This window comes from Triturus cristatus, chromosome 5_2 (genome assembly GCF_964204655.1).
Source record: "Triturus cristatus chromosome 5_2, aTriCri1.1, whole genome shotgun sequence".
Classification (NCBI taxonomy): Eukaryota; Metazoa; Chordata; class Amphibia; order Caudata; family Salamandridae; genus Triturus; species Triturus cristatus.
The window spans coordinates 195,103,958-195,124,677 of NC_140588.1; the positions used below are offsets into that span (position 1 = coordinate 195,103,958).

The window sequence follows — 20,720 nt, forward strand, 5'->3', positions numbered from 1 at the left end:
AATAGTACATGGTACTGCACTTTAGTGTCAAACCCTGACTCATTTTATCAATGCATAAGCAAAGAATAGCTTCTAAAGCTACTAAAACTTGACAACATGACCGATTTTGGAACAGTTTTCTGTCAGCAAATACACTATGTTACCAAATGCTTCTCTCACAATCCTTACCCAAATGTACACAGACTCAGTGTGATTTTAGACAAGCAACACTATCCCTAGTAGTTTACCAAAACTCATTCACTAGTCTAGAAGAGGTAATGGTACTGCACACAATCTACATATTTAAGTACAGCACATTAGTGTCAAAGCATGACTCATTTAATCAACGCATAAGCAAAGACTTGCTTCTAATGCTACTAAAACTTGATAACATGACCGGTTTTAAAACAATTATCTGTCAGCAAATACACGACGTTACCAAATGCTTCTCTCACAGTGGTTCCCAAATGCACACATACTCACTGTGTGATTCTAAACAAACAACACTACCCCTTGCACTATACCAAAATACATTTCTTCATCTAGGAGTACTACATTTTAATATAGAAACATAACTCATTTCACAAATTCATAAACAATGACTGGTTTCAGCTTCTACCAAAATATAAAAACAGCACAGTTATCTGTCTGCAAACACGTGAAAAACACAAATGCTCATCACAGAATGGTTTCTACATGCACACACACTGTCAATAAGATTGTAGAGAAAAAAAGTACTCCCTACACTTTAGCAGGAGAAATACATTAGTGTGATTAAAATCAAATTAGTCTACATACATCCCCTCACAATTAAATAACTCACCTTTCAAGTTCTTTTGTAGATTAAGAAGTATATCAGTCACTCACCATATTTTCTTTTACAGAATCTCTGCACTGTGCACCTCTCAGCAAAAACAAAGAATGGAAAAGTTTCCCTTTCATTTTCCACACATATACATGTAAACATCAAATCACAATCCTTCACACATAATTTCAAAATCAAACACACATTTCTATTGGTTAAACATTTCAACCCTTTTCAACTGAAATACATTTCAACCCTTCCCCCAATCTGCCTTCTGCCTGTTACCATAGAAACAGGTCATGGAACACTGCACTGAGAACACAGGTCACAAGTTCAGCGCACAAAGTTGCTAAACAAGACAGCAAGTGTGCTTGACTTTTCAACATATCAGCTTATCATATATATTGTTCCTTACAATCTGTTTTTGTTAACCAATAAGACTCATACCTTTAAAAAATAGAAATATACACCCTACCTTTCAGTGTAGAAAGTAGTCATACAACCAATGATTTGTCTTTTTTCAAAAAAAATTCCGTGGCTCCGCGCACCCAACGCGATAGAATCCGTGCGCCCAACGCGATAGGATGCGTGCACCGTGTGCGCATTGGCCGTTGTTTTGTTTTTGTTTTTAAAAAGGGGGCCCCAGGGGGCCCTTCTGGGACCCCCTAAGCACCTCTAGAGGGTCAGAGTATTTCCACTCTGCCCCCTTTATATGTTTAACACACTTATTCCCCTTGCTTCTTCAGCCTCGCTTCTACCGAGGCAGAAAATGGCCGCCAACAGTTCCTGGTTTCGAATGAAGACAGACACTCGACAGCCAATTCGCATTCAGCGCGCGATCGGGAGGGTGCACGCTTGGTTCGGGGAGGGTGCGCTCACGGTGCGGGTAGGGTCCGCGGATCCTCCCCGGCCATAGATGTATATGTACTTTTAACTCTAATTTTCTCAGGAACTACTGAACGGATTTACACCATTTAAGCAAATGGCACGAGTCTGAACCGAGGACTACCTCTCTGCCAAATTTGGTGTCATTCCGTTCAGCGGTTCGGGCTGTAGCTGCGACAACGGATCCTATGGGAAATTGCATGGGGTAAACGCGTTTTGGGACCCCCCTTTTTTCTCGGCCCCCGCTTGATGAATCACCACGAAACTTTCTGGGTAGGAGCGGAACGGAGCTGGCCAAAAGTTTGGTAAATTTCGCGAGGATTCATCAACCGGCGCCAGACGTATTGGGAATAGAATGTTGCGGATTTCCTATGGAAAATAGGTCCCAACTATAACTATCTACTGGAGACCGCCAGTAGATAATATATGTGTGTGTATATACATACATACACACATATATACATACATACACACACATATACATACATACACACACATATACATACATACACACACATATACATACATACACACACACATATATATATATATATATATATATATATATACACACACACACTTTTTATTTTTTTTACAAATGTTAAAGTTACATTATAGTAAGAAACCTTTATTTATGTTTGGTATACAAACCCAACTTAAACTACACAAACATTTTAAATTCTAAAGTTCTAGTTATACCTTAAATTTATGCAACACCTTCAAATAACTCGTGCACCTCCGTACACAGTGTTGCCAACTCACTAGTCACACTACTTTAACTATAACTCACATATTTACGATGCCTTGCTTATACCCTTCCATATTACAACACTTATACCATGTGAAATCATAGCATTCATAACAATGATGACATCTCAAATTTCATCATTTGTGAAAACACTGTGCGTGGTAGAGTGGTGAGTTAAAGTTTATGTACTGTCGCTAGCGAGATGACAACACTGTGTGCAAGTTATAGTGATTTGAAGGTGGTGCATAAATTATAAATTTGCGCTATAACTACAAATTTAGAATTTCTAATGTTTAAGCTTGTTTTGTATGGAAATGATAAATAACCTTTTCCAACTATAACTAAGCTTTAACTTCGAGTTTTAGGTCTCGCGCCTAGCGTTGCAGTGCACAGCCCTGCTCGCGCAGCGAGACTTCATGTAGAGGCTTTTGAAAGCTGACCACACGCTCGTGCATGTGCTTGTTTTGGTCGGCTGCACTTGGCTTTTGCGTGCGTCTTTTTAAAAACGATAGCACGCAATTGGTGAAAGGTGGGTGCATGTCCCAGCTTCCTTTAGAAATGTAACCGCGCATAGCCTATTGGTGTCTGTTACGTGCAGCAGCGGCATCTGGTTTTAATTATAAACATGTGTTTATAATTAGCGCGCGTTCGCTTTACTGCCGCGCTCCCTCGCCCCCGCTCCTCTGTGGTGCGCGCGCACCACTGGTTTGGGAATGAAGCAATGCTTCCTTCTTATGGAAAAGCATTGCTCTCACACGCTCTCATTGGGACTGATGCTTTGCCTTTACTTCTTTAGTCTTAGGAGTACAAAAAAATGTTTTTGTACTTTCCTAATCCAATTTAGGCATCAGACTTTCTAGCCACCTGAATTAGTCGACCTAGATAGACGGCACTGGATACCTTGCATGACAAATTAAGACTTTAGCCTCCAGGGCCCACATTATGCTTGTTTAGCGACATTCACACATTTATTTCATTAGGTCACAGTGCGAAATTACTCCAAGTTTGTGGCAAAAATAATAGCATGGGTCTGACGCCTATGACCAGAACACGAACAGACATTTTTTCTTGGTAATTTATTTTTTCCAAACAATTTTTGAAGCACTAAATTGCTCATGATTTCAAAATAGATGCCAGGAAGCGTTAAATGTCGGATTTGCATTTTGCGTCAGTGTGTGTAACTTCTTGAATATTTTATCAATAGCATTTCGTACACCTCTAAAAAAAAAATCCTTTGAATCAAAGAGGAAAATTATATAAATGCTGTATAGTTAACTTAGGTTTAAACGTTTCAAATATTGTCTGTCTGTGATGTTTACGATGGGCTTAACATGTTTTTTCTACTTCCTAACGTTTTCCTATTTATTAAGATTTGTGGTATTGGACTGGTATCACAATAGTTTCAATTCACCGTGAGGATATATAGTCCCAATGGATTTTCTGATGTGTGGCATGCAATGGAAAATTTAAAAACACAGGACTGTGGTTCTTTGCATCCCTTCCGTTTAATGAAGTGTTGTGAATTCCTTAACATTTGTTTTCAGTGGGTTAATCCCTTTCAAATTAAATTGAATGTCGCGCCACTTAAATATAGACTGGTCAGACAATGTCTGATGGGCTTGTCAGACACTCTTGTTGGTCCTTCAGAGCAAATAAAAACACAAGCTTACACGCATAGTTGTGTGCACTTTAGCTGTGTCTAGGAAACGTTGAAGGCCTTTAAACAAAGACAATTTTGATCATTTTAACGAAATAATTTCAAGCCTAAAAATGTGTTGTTGTCTGCTTGGAATTGAAACCCCTGATTAGCTTTAGAATCCGGTGTCAGTGGAGTTCTAAAGCAAATTGCCTCTCTCTCCCAGAACGGGTGGCCCAGTAAAAAGCAAATTAGATCTTTTTTTCTATTCCCAGCTGCAACCTTTGGTTTTATTTTTATTTAGACCAAAAGGTGCCCCAGGGATATAATTGCTGTTTTGTTGTGTGTCTGTGTTGTCTCTTTGTTGATGCCCTATAGAACCGCCCTGACACTGCCTTGCCAAGCTTTACACATTTGCCAGCCATTTCATACTTCCGGTTTGGATTACACACTTCCGTCCCGTGGCTGCGCATCCTTGGCCACCACTGTTTTTTCGCGGGGGAGTGCGTGCAAAGCATCTCGTCTGGATTAAAAGGTGCTCGTGCCCTCAAGGAGCCGCAGCTATCGAGGAGCGAAGCATGAGAGGCTCTTTAATTTCCCATGCTTGCCCAACGAGAGGCTGTCTGCTCGCTCACTTCCTGTCACGCATTTGATTGATGTGGTTGCTATTTCTGAAGATATGTAAGGAGAGCGAGCCGTTCACATAACCCTGGGTCACTGGTCACTTTTCCACACAAAACCCAAACCTGCTTAAACTTCTCCATTAGTGACAATGGACTCTGCTCTCATTCAGCCTTCTTTGCCTATGTATTTGAGGGTAGACGTTATCACCACCTTCTTGATTAATCGTAAATTAAGTAACAACGTTTGTCTTAGTTGGTCACTGCCAGCGACAGCGTTGTGGTTTTGAAACATCTGTGGAGCACACCAGACGGCCGGCAAGATGGATTTAACATGTAGGCACTTGAAGAGGAGAAGGGGCCATTTAGTCTGGTCAATGTGTGCTTGATTCAGTTCCACGCCTAGAACCTCTGATGTTGGTTGAAAATGTTATGCTTAAGTTCTGGAGGTCTCACAGCAATGGCGTAACAAAAATTGAGGGGGCCTCCCTGCACGGTAGGAAGAGGGGCCCCCTGGAGCTTGGCCCCCCCGTCCCGCGGGGGCCTGTGTTACGCCCCTGTCTCACAGTTGAGTGTTTGAGCTATTGGAATTGTAAATGGCGATGCCTTTTATTTACATGTTGGTTTTTAAAACATAAATAAAAGGCATTGTCATTTACAATGCCAAAAGCTTAAACTTTCGCAAATGCGAGACCTATTGCATTGCAAATGCTTGTTTTCATTGAATTTCAATGGATTGTAATTTTTTTAAATAAAAAAAAGTGTTTCAAATGGTAGTTTGAGTGTAGTGTACAGTAGAGTGGATTGACATCTCTAGGAGAAGAGTGGTGTGTCAGAGTGGCATATAGTACACAGTGTTAAAGTAGAGTATAGTGGAATGGCAGAGTAGTGTCAGAGTACAGTGGAGTAAAGTAGCATGTAGTGGCATAGAGGGAGTTGTGCAGAGTGGAGTACAGTGGTGTAGAGTGGCAGAGAGGGAGGGAGTAGAGGTTAATAGAGTGGGAGAGAGTGCAGTAGAGTGGCAGAGTAGAGTGGAGTGCCATAAAGTCCCGTACTCTAGAGTGGCATGCCATAGAACTGCATCCGTAAATCAGAGGAGTATAGAGAACAGTGCAGTAGAGTGTCATGGAGTAGAGTGTTTCAGAATGGAGTGGGTTGCTTAAGGAACAGTGGAGTGTTGTAGAGTGGAGTATCGTAGATTGGTGTGCGGTACGGTGGAGTGTTGTTGACTGAAGTGTCATGGAGTGTGATCAAATAGTCTCTAGTGGAGGGTTGTGGAGTGGCATAGACTGCTGTGTCGTGGAGTGTTGTCAAGTGGAGTGTCATACAGTAGAGTGGAGCAAAGTGATGTACAGTATAGTGTTACGGGGTAGAGTAGAGGGGCATAGTCTCAATATAGTCAAATAGAGTCTTCTTGAGTGAAGTGGTGAACAGGAAAGTGGCATGTCGTTGAGTACACTGGAGTCTCGTAGACTGGATTTGAGTGGCATACAACTGAGGGGAATACAGTGGAGTAAAATCTTTTAGAGTGGAGCCGAGTGAAGTGCTGTGTCGTACAGTGGAGTGGCATGCAGTGGAGTATCATTTACTGGCGTGGAGGGCCTACAGTAGATTAGTGTCTTCTAGAGTGGAGTGTCTTCAAGTGGAGTGGGTTAGGGGCACAGTGGCTGAGTGTTGTATAGTGAAGTATAGTGTTATACAGTGGCTGAGTTGTCATAAAAAAGAGTGGAGTGGTATGTCAGAGTGTCATACAATGTATTAGAGTGGCATAGAGTAGAAGGGCATAGAGTGGAGTAGAGTGTTGTAGAGTGGCATAGAGTGCAGAAGTGATGTATAGTGGAGTTGCATGGAGTGTAGTACAGTGACGCAGAGTGGAGTAAGGTGTCAAAGTGGAGTAAAGTCTCAGAGTGGAGTGTCATGCCAGAGTGAAGTGGTGTGTCAGTGGAGTGGCATGTTGTGTCAGATTGGAGATAAGTACAGTAGAGTGGTGTGTCAGTGGTGTGTCGAATAGTGTCAAGGAATACAGGGGCATAGAGAGGAGTGGCCTCTTGTGGAGTACAGTGAAGTGGCATGTGACTCAACTGTATGACATTGGAGTGGACTAGAGTAGTGTCAAAGTACAGTGGGGTAAAATGTCACAGGATGGTGTAGAGTAGAGTACAGTTCCAGGATGCTTGTTTCCGGTCCAGGGAAGACATGGCTTGGCAGTTCAGGCTGGACTGTTCCCATGAGGCACAGAGTCGAGACTGATTTGCATATAGCTGTGTCTGAACTGGGGTGGTGAAGTGAGCTAAAGAATGGTGATCAATTCAACCCAGATCTGCGACGGGGGGTGGGTGGGAAGGGGTGAGTGTCTGAAAAGTTTCAGCGCTCCGTCCATCATCTCCTTTTGTTTGAGTAGAGTGGAGTGGAGTACAGTGTTGTGGAGGGGAGTAGAGTGGTAGAGTAGAGTGTTGTGGAGTGGCGTGTCATACAATGGAAAGACGTGTCAGATTGGCGTGTCGTACAGTGGAGTGGCATACAGTGTAGTGGCAGAGGGCGGAGTGGTGTGTCTTTTTGGTGTGGCTAATAGTGGTGTGTCAGAGAAGAGTGGCATAGTGTAGGCGCATAGAGTGGAAGGGCGAAGAGTAGAGTAGCAGAGTAGTGCTGAGTGGCACGTCAGATTGGCATGTCATACAGGGTCTTAGAGTAGAGGGGTGTAGAGTGGAAGGACGTACAGTGTAGGGCATGTCGTGGAGTGGTGTGTTGTAGGGTGGAGTGGCGTGGTATGGTGTGTCAGAGGAGTGGCGTGGTATGGTGTGTCAGAGGAGTGGCATGGCATGTTGTAGATAGGGATAGAGTGCGGAGGCAAAGTGTAGTAGAGTGTTGTAGAGTGGAGTGGCGTGTTGTAGAGTGGAGTGGCGTGTTGTAGAGTGGAGTGGCGTGTTGTGGAGTGGCGTGTTGTAGAGTGGAGTGGCGTGTTGTAGAGTGGAGTGGCGTGTTGTAGAGTGGCGTGTTGTAGAGTGGAGGGGCATAGAGTGGAGGGGCATAGAGTGGAGGGGCACAGAGTGGAGGGGCACAGAGTGGAGGGGCACAGAGTGGAGGGGCACAGAGTGGAGGGGCACAGAGTGGAGGGGCACAGAGTGGAAGGGAACAGAGTGGAAGGGAACAGAGTGGAAGGGAACAGAGTGGAAGGGAACAGAGTGGAAGGGAACAGAGTGGAAGGGAACAGAGTGGAAGGGAACAGAGTGGAAGGGAACAGAGTGGAAGGGAACAGAGTGGAAGGGAACAGAGTGGAAGGGAACAGAGTGGAAGGGAACAGAGTGGAGGGGAACAGAGTGGAAGGGAACAGAGTGGAGGGGAACAGAGTGGAGGGGAACAGAGTGGAGGGGAACAGAGTGGAGGGGAACAGAGTGGAGGGGCACAGAGTGGAGGGGCACAGAGTGGAGGGGCACAGAGTGGAGGGGCACAGAGTGGAGGGGCACAGAGTGGAGGGGCACAGAGTGGAGGGGCACAGAGTGGAGGGGCACAGAGTGGAGGGGCATAGAGTGGAGGGGCACAGAGTGGAGGGGCACAGAGTGGAGGGGCACAGAGTGGAGTAGACTGTTCTGGAGTGACGTGTCGTGGAGTGGTGAGTCAAAGTGGAGTGTTGTACAATGTGATCGAGGACAGGAGTAGTGTGTCGTAGTAGAGTGGAGTAAAGTTGTGTGGAGTGGCACACAGGGAATTAGACTGTCATAGACTGGAGTACATGTCTTAGAGTGACAGAGTGGAGTAGTCATAGAGTGGCGTAGAGTGTCGTGGAATGGCAGAGTTGAGAGGCATAGAGTGGAGTGGATTGAGGGGTGTACTGTAAAGAAAGACACTGCAGAATGCATGACCCCGTAAACAGAAAAAATGAATACATTGGAAGTAAATCTCCCTATGCCTGAAGTAATTTCTTCTGTCGAAATCCAGGACTATTAGTTGATATTACAACTTTATACAGAAACAATGTGAGATAAAAATTATATCAAAACATTTTGACACCCAATTTTAAGTACAAGCTCTCTGACAGACTAAAGAAACAGTACCTGGACTTTAGTCCTCCTATTCCATTTTGTTGCCTCTGCTTCAAGACAGAATAATGGCAAAAAACAGTCAGCAATTTTCATAGTGTCTTCTTAGGACTTCATAATTACATGCCATCCAAGGCTTCAAGCCATTCAAAAATCTGCCCCTTGACTTGTACTGAAGCCCATCTTCACATTGTACTGTAAATGCTCATTTTGTGACACCATTGGTTGCAAAAAGGCCAGAGAGATGTAATTCTTTATTGAAGTAATTCCAGAAGAACACAGGTAGTATTCCGTCTGGTTTATTAAAGTGATATGCTTCCAGCTCTGCTCAACAGCCACAAAGTGCCAAATATTTTTACCTCCCTGCAACGTTCTATTTTAGCTTCACTCAACATGCCAAACCACCTGGCACAGAAAGAACTAAGTGGATGAGGGGAGAAAGGAATATAATGGACCATTATAAATTACAATTAGTTTCCTAATGCAACAAAATTATACAGAGAACTGCGACACCGGAGGGTGACACACGTATTTTACGGTTGACCCGAGATTCACACAGATACCAGGGCACAGGTGGTTGCTAGCTCCTGCAATATGGGACTCAGGACATGTGGCCGACCTGTCCATGCTCCAGGTTCATCCACCCTCTAAAACCACAACATTATGATTAACTTCTGTGATCCTCAATGGTTCTGAAAATGGATTGAATTTGTTGTGATGTAGCTGGTCTTTTGACCACGACCCATTGGCCAACTTGCCAACTGTTTTTGGCTACTGTTGAACGGTCCTTAAAAGGGATATTCATCTTTAGCATCTCTATAATAAGTATAGGATTGTTGTTGTACTCCAGGGTTTTAAGTCTGGCAAGTCTAAAACATTTTGTTTGTCCTAAAGCTTCTCTTTAATCGCTTGCGTGCCGAGTACGGAACAGTTCCACCCTCAGCTGGACCTGGCGCTCCCCCCCGTGGGCCACCCCTTTTCACCCCCCAACCAGGGATGGCAGCGGGAGTGCTTCGCCAGTTGGCATCTGATGACATCAGCACGCACAGAGAAAGAGGTGGGTTTCTCTTCCTGGGGGGCGAGATTTGGGATTTGGGATTTGGGTACCGGGGGAATGGAAAGTTTTTCCTTTCCTTCAATGTCTCTTTGCAGTGCATACCTACTGCATGATCGCAGGTGGGGCTGCGATCGTGCAGAAGAAATGCCCACCAGGGATTTTCAAGCTGCTGATTGTTGTTTTTGGAGCGAGACCAGTTGGGCAAGGGTCGCTTCCCTTTAGGGGGTGAATATTTGGGTGGTTTCCGTCCCCCTTGGGGGTAGAACAGCCATATATATTTAGGCCAATCTGCCCCAAGGGGGGCAGAAGCCACTAGGGCACCTGAGATTTTTTCTGGATGAATGTATTGAGGAGCAGCCCTTGGGCAAGGGTCGCTCCCCTTGCAGGGGCTATTTGTTTTGGCTGTTTTTACCCCCCGTGGTGGCAGATGGGCCATATTTTTAGCCCGATCTGCTCCCAAGGAGGGTAGAAGCCACTAGAGACCAGGGAAAATATGATTTGGCGACTTGGGGAATTGGTCATTTGGGCAAGGGTCACTCCCCTTTATAATGGGCATTTATTTTGGTTATTTGTGCCCTCCTTGAGGGCATATTGGCCATATTTTTAGGCCCATCTGGCAGAAGCCACTAGCCACCAGGGATTAATTTATTTTGGCATGTTGGGCAAGAAGACACTTGGAAAAGGGTCATACCTCTTTATTGGGGCATGTGTTTTGGCTGTTTCTGACCCCCATGGGAACATATCGGCCATATTTTTAGGCCCATCTGCTCCGAGGGGGGTAGAAAGCCACTAGTCACCAGGGATTTCATTTATATATATGTCAGAGAGTGGCCCCTTTGGCAAGAGTCGCTCCCCTTTTTCGGGGCATGTATTATGGCAGTTTCTGCCCCCCGCCCTTGGGGGCAGATCAGCCATATTTTTAGGCCCATCTGTCCCCAAGGAGGGAGGGTCAAAAAACCACTAGACACCAGGGAAAGTTTGTGTGTGAACTGGAGTTCGGCGGATGGTCAGCGTGTAACTTGGTGTATGAGCTAGCGATTGGCTGGCAGTCTGTGTTGACTGGCGCCTGCCTGGTGGTGTCTAGACTGGAGCTTGGCTGGCAGTGTGCGTGGACTGGCGCTTGGCCGGCAGTGAGTGTGGACTGGTGCTTGGCTGGCAGAGTGCATGGACTAGCGCTTGGCTGGCAGAGTGCATGGACTAGCGCTTGGCTGACGGTCTGTGTGGACTAGCGCTTGGCTGACGGTGTGCAAGAAAGGTGAACAGATGCTGCCTTATGCTGAATGGAGCTTGTCCACACTACAGGTCTCGACAGTCCCCAGTTGGGCGTGACTCTTCCAATTGCCTTCCATCTCCACCTCAATTGACAGGAAAAACGAATAGACGAAAAGGCTTGAAGTCTGTCAGTCTTCAAGAAAGCAGACATCTAAAATGGTGTCATTAATGTTCAGTGAGGTAGTAGTCCCCAATACCCTTGGCTCAACAATGATCCCACAGACACCACCGAAAGGCGTACGCTGCCATTCAACTTCTGTAGTGAGAGGTCGCCACAGTAAGGTATACTCCCTCTGCCTCCACCCGATACTCACTAAGTTCAGCAGCAGGTAGGCACCATGAGGGAACTAGGAATATTGAACACAGAAAGAAGAGTAACAGAATTGGTGGTGCACCTCAAATCGGAGGTTCGTCATTTTGTCGGCCTAAAGCGGCAGTTCAGGAACCAATTGCCGGATTGAGGCCACCAGTTGCCTCCAGTATCACAGCAGACTATTTTAGACACAGCGGAGCAATCTCAGGAGGTCAAAACTTTCTAAGTCTGGAGAGCCCAATAGAACACAGCAGCTGTCCAAATGGTCAAGAGGATTTCAGACAGAGCATAAATTATGGGTGGAGGCATCAGCTATCCCTTGAGGAGAATCCAATTTGACATAATTCCAGAAGAAAACAGGTAGTAATAGGTCTGCTTCACTGAAGTAATATGCCCCCAGCTCTGCTTAGTAGTCACCAACTGCCAAATACCGTTCATCACGGCAACATTCTATTTTGGCTTCACTCAACATTCCAACCCGCCGGGCACAGAATGAGAATAAGATGCACCATTATAAATTAGAACATGTGTGTTTGGTACACAGATCAGTAGTTCTGTCTGGCCCAACTTATTTACAATAATGTTTTCATCCCGATGAGCCTTTATGATCCCCAAGACCCTCTAATTTCCATGTCTTTTAGGTCCCCAAGGATTAAAAGGATTCAAACTGAAGTTCACACTCTTATTATTTGTGCTGTCCTACTGAAATAGACTTCTCTTATGTGTGCAATGTATCAAATCTTGCAATTTTTAGGCAAACCCTTAAGCACTTCTCTTTTCAGACGGAGGTACTTTATTTGGCCTTACCTGTTTCAGAGTTCAGTGTCAGGACACCTTTGGGTACCGTTGTAATTAAAATAAATAGGGTTAACAAATGGCTGCCACAAGGATAACTTGAGCCCTGATCTTAGTTTTTAGCTATTATATTTGGAGTACACAGCCCTTCCTCAAATAAATTTAAACAATTGCACTAATATTCCTGAAAACAAGAATGTGTGAAACAGCAACCCAGAACTAAAAAAAAGTTGTTCCCTAGCTCCACAATAGCGATCCAATAGTTACTGTGTGCCAAGAGCAGTACACTTCAGGTGTGCTGTGGAAACACCTTGATGCTGGCACTCCACACAAGTTGTTGGAGGTGGGGCAGCTAAAAGAAAATGGCAATGGAGGGACCAACCTAGAGAGAGAGCAGTGCTGACCCCCACAATGGGGGTTATACCACAACAGTCAAATGCAAGAAAGAAGAGGCACTGTCCAGAGAGAGGATCTTCTTTCTTATTATTCTGAGCAATTGTAATCCTGCTGCTGACAGCCTCCCTGGCTACTCTGGTGCTCTAAAAGCATGGGCCCAGAAAGAATTACTCCGGGGAAAGGCGTAACAGACAACATGCAGTTTGGTCTATAATGGCGCCATACCCGTGGCATATGGTGGCAGCGACTTGTGACGACAATGTATTGATCGGAATGTCGTTGTCAATTAAAATATCCATTTCCTTTAGTTGTGATATTTTATCGATTTCTCTTTTCATCATACATTGACTCCAAGATCTCCTACAACCTCTGTTATGATGTGCACCCCTGATGTAATTTTTTAGGCCAAAGGCGGTATCTATGCCACCACTACATTTTTTGGGGTTCATTTGGCTTGACAGAAGTCTACATTTTCATAAATTAAACGACATAGCATATTTCAAAGTCTTGTGCCACTTCACATTTGCTGTTGCTTACGCTCATGCGGTTTGTAAACAATGTTACCATGTAGATTTCATCAAGCCACGTTTGGTAATATGTTGGGCACCCTCTCCTAGTCTAGCCTGTGCAGTATGAATCAAATGCATGAAGTCTCCAATGCCCAGGTCTCTTGCATAGTAGAAGGGGGAGGTGGGGTAGTTGAAGTTGTCCTTTGCTTTGTTTAGAGGATGGGTTAAATTGCATTGGTACTTTCTACTCATGTTGCATTTTCTGCTTTAAGTGCGGATTATCGGTAAAATCATATATACAACTGTACAAAACACACTAAAAAGAAAAACGAAGACTTTACCTCACTTCCTCCGAGTGTTTTTCAACGCTTGATTTCCTCCTCTTACTTCTTTCAAGCTTACCGTTCTGCAAAAAATGTACACTTCTGGTTACACACATCCTGAAAAGCGGACCCCAAATTATAAAGGCATAGAAGTTCGGTAGCCGCTCTCTTACGGCCATCCCAAACCTAATATTGCCTAAAGTAAGCTAACAGGTATTCATAATAACTAACCACTAATGGTTAGTTATTATAAGGAGATCAATAAAATATTCACATACAATAAACATAAGCCTTCTGATCTCCAGCACATCTCGAAAAAAAGACTAATTGTACGAGATATCTCGAAGGTGCTCGCAGGTTGTTATTGGGTGTTTGGGGAGGGAAGCGGGGGGGCCACTGGCCATTCAATCCTACCATGATTTGCAGCAAACTAGCAAAGACCTTGGGAAACATGAGAATCCCCCAGTATTTCATAATACAATTCTCTCATAAATGTGTGGAAAAGTGTGATTTATACTGCACACACCTCCAGTGATTTATACTGGATGATTTTGGAAGCCTTCCCCCAAATATCAAAAGAGGCCCTCTTCAGAAAAGAGCAGAATTGGGTTTTTAAACTCTCTTCACATACACAGAGCCTCAATGACGATATCCCATGGGTCGAGCTCAACCGCCCCGGATCCACCTTCTGGTTCGAATTAGCATTTAACATCCTATGACCAATTCGCACCACTAAGAAGTCAGTTTGAAGATTTGCATTTTTGTGCACCTGCTGCTCAGAATGAGGTTACACAACCTTCTACCTCACTACTTATGCAATTGAATAGTCAATTCTAAAACAGGCACCACCGATTCACACAACACATGCCGCCTATATACGGCGCTAGGTGTGGCCCCCAAGTATGGGGTAATCGACATACCATTACTTCTCCCATGTCCATCAGAACCTCTTATCTACACTGGAGCGAGTTTCTACCATGTGCCCCCCTCTAATACAACCAGTGACTTTACCTTTCTATACAATGTCCATGGCCTATAAATAAAGGTTTTGTTGACGGCCCATAACTGAGAATGACACACGCATGCCAGAGACATGATACTTTTGGAGAGACTCCTCTGTGTTACTCACAGCGTCCCCATTGTACCACCCACATCCTGGCACCCCCTTCCCTGAGGCACTCTCATATAGGTTTTCAGTACAACATGCAGGGCCCGTTGGGAGGTATTTATTGGATTTCAATCGGTATTGGCCAATTATACTGCCCATCAAAACCATTATCCACACTCAAGCGGGCTGTAAATATGTGCCCCCAATATTTACTCAGTCTCTTTACTCTCATTAACATTGACCATGACAAAAAATAAAGTTTTATTTGATGGCCCGTAGCTGGTAATTACCACCTACATGCCATTAACATGACGCTCCTTTGAGAGCCTCTCACTGATATGCACAGCGTCCCCATTTGGCCAGTCACATCCTGGCGCCATGTGCGAATTATAATTTTCATCCCTTTGGATAAACAACGTCATTTTAATAAAATTCCCCCCCCACAAGATGGCCGCCGAGGTTGACCCTCTAGGCCTCCAAGTAAACATGATACACCATACTGAGCTAAATACAGCAGACCCGGAAGCGGGTCCTGGAGCAAGGGTAGGACAGCTGCTAGTTGCAGAGTGAGTGAGTGAGTGAGTGCGTGAGTGAGTGAGTGCGTGTGTGTGTGTTTGTATCTCTTCTATCCTGGTAAGAGTGATCTTTTAATATTGTGCCTTTTCCTTAGATACAGAGCAACAAAGTGCTCTGCCAAACCCATCACAGCCCTGATCCCTAGGGATGAGTATTTATCCAGCATTTGGTCATTGACACGGTGGACCACGGGCACCACAGTCACATCATAACTTTCATGACTACATTATGCAGTCATGACACTCCCTTAATGGGATCGGTGCTATGTAAGGGTAACTCTACCACGGAGGGAGCGCCCCTCCCCCCGTCTAGTCACTTTCGCCCGTGCCCTGAGGCGCTGCAGGACAAATTTAAACAAAAGAAGCCAACACTCTTCAGCTTGCTGTGCCTGCTGCCTCAGGCAAATATCAGGCTAACTGGTGGAGCAAGTGTAGGTCATACGGCAACTGACTCGCAGCTCAACCGACGTTAAGAAATCCTTAACGATCCCTCTACCAGCAATCGATGCAGCTGGTGAGCCACCCCAAAGGGGTTGGTTAAACAAACAAGTTACCTCACTGTTAGGTTGGTTGCATGATTGATTTACAGTGGAGATAGTTTTTTGTTTTTCGGTCCTGAAGAATTGCAAATTGATCTTGTGACTACTTAGCCAAGAAACATGTTGACCTTTAGACTATAGCCACCGCTCAACATTATATCAGTAGTGTGCTATCTTCATTGTTATTTGGGACAAATGGACTCACTGATTAAAATTGATTTTGAGTACCACTAGGTCCTAGTTTAAACCCCTCACCTTGCACCAACACTCCTGATACCCATCTTCACCACAAGACCCTTACTCACACTGCACGTTCTGGCTTTGGGAATAAAAGATCTGACAGAGACCCTCATAGGGTGCCCGTCAGGCATTGCAGCGCCATCCTGATAAGGAGCATGCCCTATGCTGAAGCATGGCACCCAGCCGGGTGTGTGAGCTGCCCCAGTTCCTAAAGAGAGAGAGAGAGACCCCCCTCCCCTTTTGGACTGCATTCTATACCGACCAGTCCTCTTCTCTACCCTTCTATATTCTCCTAAGGAACTGCATACCTTTGTTCCAATAAATATCATGCCAGCCCAGGATCCTCAGCCTACAATCCGCACTAGGCAACCCGGTGGACCCCGCCTGGCTCGAAGACAGGCAGTTGGGAGGCGCTTCTTGTTGTCACAGATTGGCCCAACAGAGCACTACACTCATCCAGAGTTCAAATTGGTGTGCCCTCAGAATGCATTGTCTGGTCAAATACGTGTCTAAAAAGGACAAAATATCCTAGACCTAGTTTGTTGGTCTTTCACCTTCAGGTAACTGCATACACGTATAGATGGGAAATGCACTCTTTGACGTTATGAAACCTCAGTTGGTTAAAGCAATCACTGCAGATGTGTGAGGGACCAGAGTGAAATGGATCTGAATCCTGTGGGGAATCAGTGAATCAGTGGGGAATAGGCACTTGTGTATTTATTGCATTATGAGGTCCAAACATGCAACGGAGAAGGCACTGAATGTGCACATCTTTTTTAAATTGACTTACACACAGTATAAGATAGACTGCCCTAAAATGTGCATAGATTTAGCACTAAATATAGAACAAGTGCTTTGAAAATATGCATTTTTTGTAATACACAACAGTAACTTCATATACAATGACACACACACACCATAAATGAAAGATACCGGAAAGTTAAAGTAATCAGTGGGAAATTAACTTTTGCGTTATGAAATATCAGGCTAATGTAATCACTGCAGTGGTCTGCTTGTGTGTAACCAAAGAAACAGAATTGAAACCTGGTGGGTGCAGTGACTTGTGTATTCATAATGTTATGATGTCCTAGCCTGCAGCTGAGAAAGCACTGTAAATATGCAAGTCATTTTAATACTGTATCACACAGTGCAAGTCTCACACATTTGGCAGCAGAACGCGACTCATAAGTGCACTGAAATCAAGGAAATGTCACACAAGCAATCTGAAAGCTTGTCACCTCTGCATCCGAGCAGAGCGCCAGCACTGTGCTGACAGACTGAGATCCCCGTTAGAGTATCGGGTCATGCTTTTATGAGGTAGTAAAAGAGGTAAACAACTTTTGATTCCCACTCTTGCGATATCATTGCAGTGAATAACTGGGTTTAGAAACTGCTATTCATGCTAGTGGTACTCACTGAGAGGAACATATAACACCACTTTTACACTTCAACCAATCTTATAAGATGAGCCTTTGGGTATTGTGAGAAGTATGGAGTTAAGGTGATCAAGGTAGGTGATCTGGCTTAGGGACATGGCTGACTGACTGGTTGGCAGGAGGCTAGAAATAGCTAGTATAAATAACACCCAGGCCACTCATGGCTGCCCGAGACCTTACTATAATCAGGGGTTTTCCTAGAAGGAACCCTAGTAGTGTCGATTACAGCTAGTGTGCTCTCACAATTTTTGGTGTTGTTCTGCTTTATAAATGTGTGTGTATGGGATGAATATGCTGGAGGTTTAGAGCATCAGTAAGCTGGACACAATGACCCCAGTCTCCCTGGCGGTTCTGCCTGTGACACCACAGCTGAATGTCTATACTGGCTAGAACTGAGCAGAGAGCCAGGGGGGCTGGAGCATGGACCTAGAGGGAAGAGCATCACAACAGCGGGACATGCTAGGAACCTGTTGGAGGACATTTCTTCAGAAAACATATCCAGTGTAGTGCATGCCCAAAAGCCCTCCCAGGTGGCCCTCTCTTACTCCAAAAATAATGACCCTAAGCTACTGGAGTCATGACCAACACAGCAAATCTCCCCTCAGGTTGGTGAAACTGCTGGTAAAAGGTAGATCTTTGAATGGCCTGCCAAGAACTTAATAACCCCATATTCTGAATAGGTCCTTTACGCAAACTTAGGGGTAGGAAGCATAAATAATGGGTGAGTGGACAGGGAATGCTCCATGGCAGTCCTAGCATACTCCAGTATGTGGTTGATGGGATGGAAAACGACTCTGCATGGTACATAGATATGCAACCCTGCCCCAATGGCTCAACTGTGCTGTTTGGGTCCGTAATGCTGATTGTCATAGGAGAATACAGATAATTTGTGAACACCATGACCCATAGATTGTGGTTTGGTTGGACCAAGTAGGGTGCCCAAAGCGCTACCCTCATAGTGGTGGAAGGCTAACGCCTTCACCAGAAGTTAGGCAGTATGAGCATAGTGGTGGCAGCTTACAGTGATCAGTAGTAGTGAACAGAACCTTTTCACCTTTTGTCACTCACCTTAAAAGTTCTGCTGCGGCCTGTTTAACTCACTCTTGGCCTACATTAGGTAGATGTGGAGTGCTGCAAGGCACAGGAGTTGTGACTCTGCATTAGTTCTCTGTATGCCTGGGGAGGGTACAGTAGAAGGATGGAGCAGTACTGTTCAGTATGTGTGGTTAGTCCAAGCACTGGGTGTATGTATGATTGGGAGAAAATATTACATGAGAGATGTAGTGCTCTGTAGTGCATGCGCAGGAACAGCATGTGCTGAGTGCATGCGTGCTTGCCTGAAGTACAACAAATGAAGGGTGACGAGTTAGGCTGTGTGGACATCGTGAGTGTGTGTGCGGGCAGTGAGTGTGTTTTTTTTAAATAACACACCCTGGTTAAAGATATAAAAGCGACAGTGCTGAACAGTGCACGCAAACTGAGTATGTTTGCTGAATCCATGTGTACATGTCAGGGTACAATGCATAGAGATATTAGTTCTGAACAGAAAGTTTGCTATGAATGTACACTGAGTTTGCCTGCAATGGTACATTGTATGGAAGACACTGGGTTCCATTTTAGGAAGCACAGGTCTACCTGGTAAAGAAACAAACACAATCGATCAGTCGTGGAATAGAAGTCCCGCACAAGAGAGTATCACAATCTAGTAATCAAAAAGAATGCTTTGACCTCCGGGGTCCCACCGCCACAGGACCCCCATTATAATATCCAATCGCACCATAAGGAGGAGCATACAGAGAATCAAAACACCCCACACATAACAAAATATCAAAAAGGGAGTCCTATTTGTGTATCACTTCTCCATCCTGTCCATTGAAATCCTCAAAGCCAATATGTATTTTATAGAATTTGATTTCCCAAAATCATGACTTCTCAGCCTAGCCAACATGCTTCGTCTCTTTAGTAGGACTGAATCAGGGCTGCAGAAATACATTCAAACAAGTTCATTACATTAAAATATTTAATATAATTCCTCCATTTGTTATTGTATGTGTGTATCTGCGTTTGTGGCTGGCGATATGATTTTTTTGAAAAGCAGTCGACAATGAACACAACATCTTCTGGATAAATTTTTAAGGTTATGATTTGTAGGTGTTTTAAGATTGTTGGTTTAGGTTTTGCGAGTCCCACTCAGACTATCCATTACTCTATTTTTGGTGTGGTTGATCTCTTGAGCGGTGCACGTGTCTAGTTGAATGAGGATATTATTTTGAATGTTGAAATTATTTTTAAAGAGAAACAGCTCCGTATGATAGGGTAAAGAGAGTAACATGATTCACATGCTTACTTTCAGGACACTATTTCTTTGAGACATTGATTGGGCAATACTGGATAAATGTAGTTTTGGATCACAGTTTTGATACTGAGTTGTAAGTAACTCGAAAATTATCTGTATAATCTATATTTTGACCCTAGATGGGGTTCCTTTCTACATGTGTGTAGAATATTATTATATGGATTTAATGGATAATGGGAATTTTATTCTATTGAGTTTAACTAAGTGGGTACACTTGGTCTGTTTTTGCAAATACTTGAATATGTTAAATTATACTTTTGAGTAAAACTGAACTGATGCACTTGACCTGTGTTTGCAAATTCTTGTACATGTTTAAATTTATGAATTTAGAAATCATGATTTTTATACGAGTGGTCCTCTTTATTTTTTTACAATTTCTTTTTATTAAACAGTTGTGGTGGTACAATGACAGGCAACCCAACCATTCAGCGGCAACATACTCAAGGAAAGTATTCGTACATGACACAATTTTCATCGCAATAGATCATATCACTAGACCGAAAGATCATCAATGGCAGTGGCGTTCCTGCGCAACTCAACTGATGGAGAAATACAAATTTCTCCCCGAGACACATTCCACTTTACCCATTTATGATCCCACTTCGCGGGACAACCTCTATGCTTGAACACACCCTTCTCACCAATCATGGCATTTTCCATATCATTGGCCCATTTTGAGTGTTTCGGTAGAACTCTGGTCCCCCATCCCTGGGCGATATTTCTCTTTGCCAATGCAAATCCCAGAGATGCCCATGTGCGTTCCGTTTGCGCCAGGTCGATAGCTTCCCATACATTCAATACACAAAGCCGTGGGGAAGACGGTGATAGGTTTCCCACTCGCCCTTGCTAATTCAGAAACAATTTACTCCCAAATAAGGCTGTAATCGGGGGCACTCCCAGATTATGTGAAAGAAAGTACCCTCGGAAGCACATCCCCTAAGACAGTATCTGGTCGACGGCCCATCTTAACCAGTGTGCGTGCGGCTAGATAAGCTCTGTGTAGGATTTTGAGCTGGACAAGTCAGAGGCACATAGAGATGGCAACCTGCAACCTCCCGAGGGGAGGAAAGAGCTTCTTGACAGTCCTCATC

At 44.3% G+C, this 20,720-nt stretch overlaps 1 protein-coding gene across 6 annotated transcripts in view; it reads right to left on the reverse strand.

The window, feature by feature from the left end:
* SYCP2L (synaptonemal complex protein 2 like) overlaps positions 1-20,720 on the reverse strand; it is a 1,177,754-nt gene that overhangs the window by 510,492 nt on the left and 646,542 nt on the right. For all 6 annotated transcript variants that reach the window (XM_085606974.1, XM_085606977.1, XM_085606975.1 and 3 more), the window contains exon 20: positions 13,394-13,458. In XM_085606974.1, the coding sequence (XP_085463100.1) occupies positions 13,394-13,458 (65 nt within the window). The remainder of the gene's footprint in view (positions 1-13,393; positions 13,459-20,720) is intronic.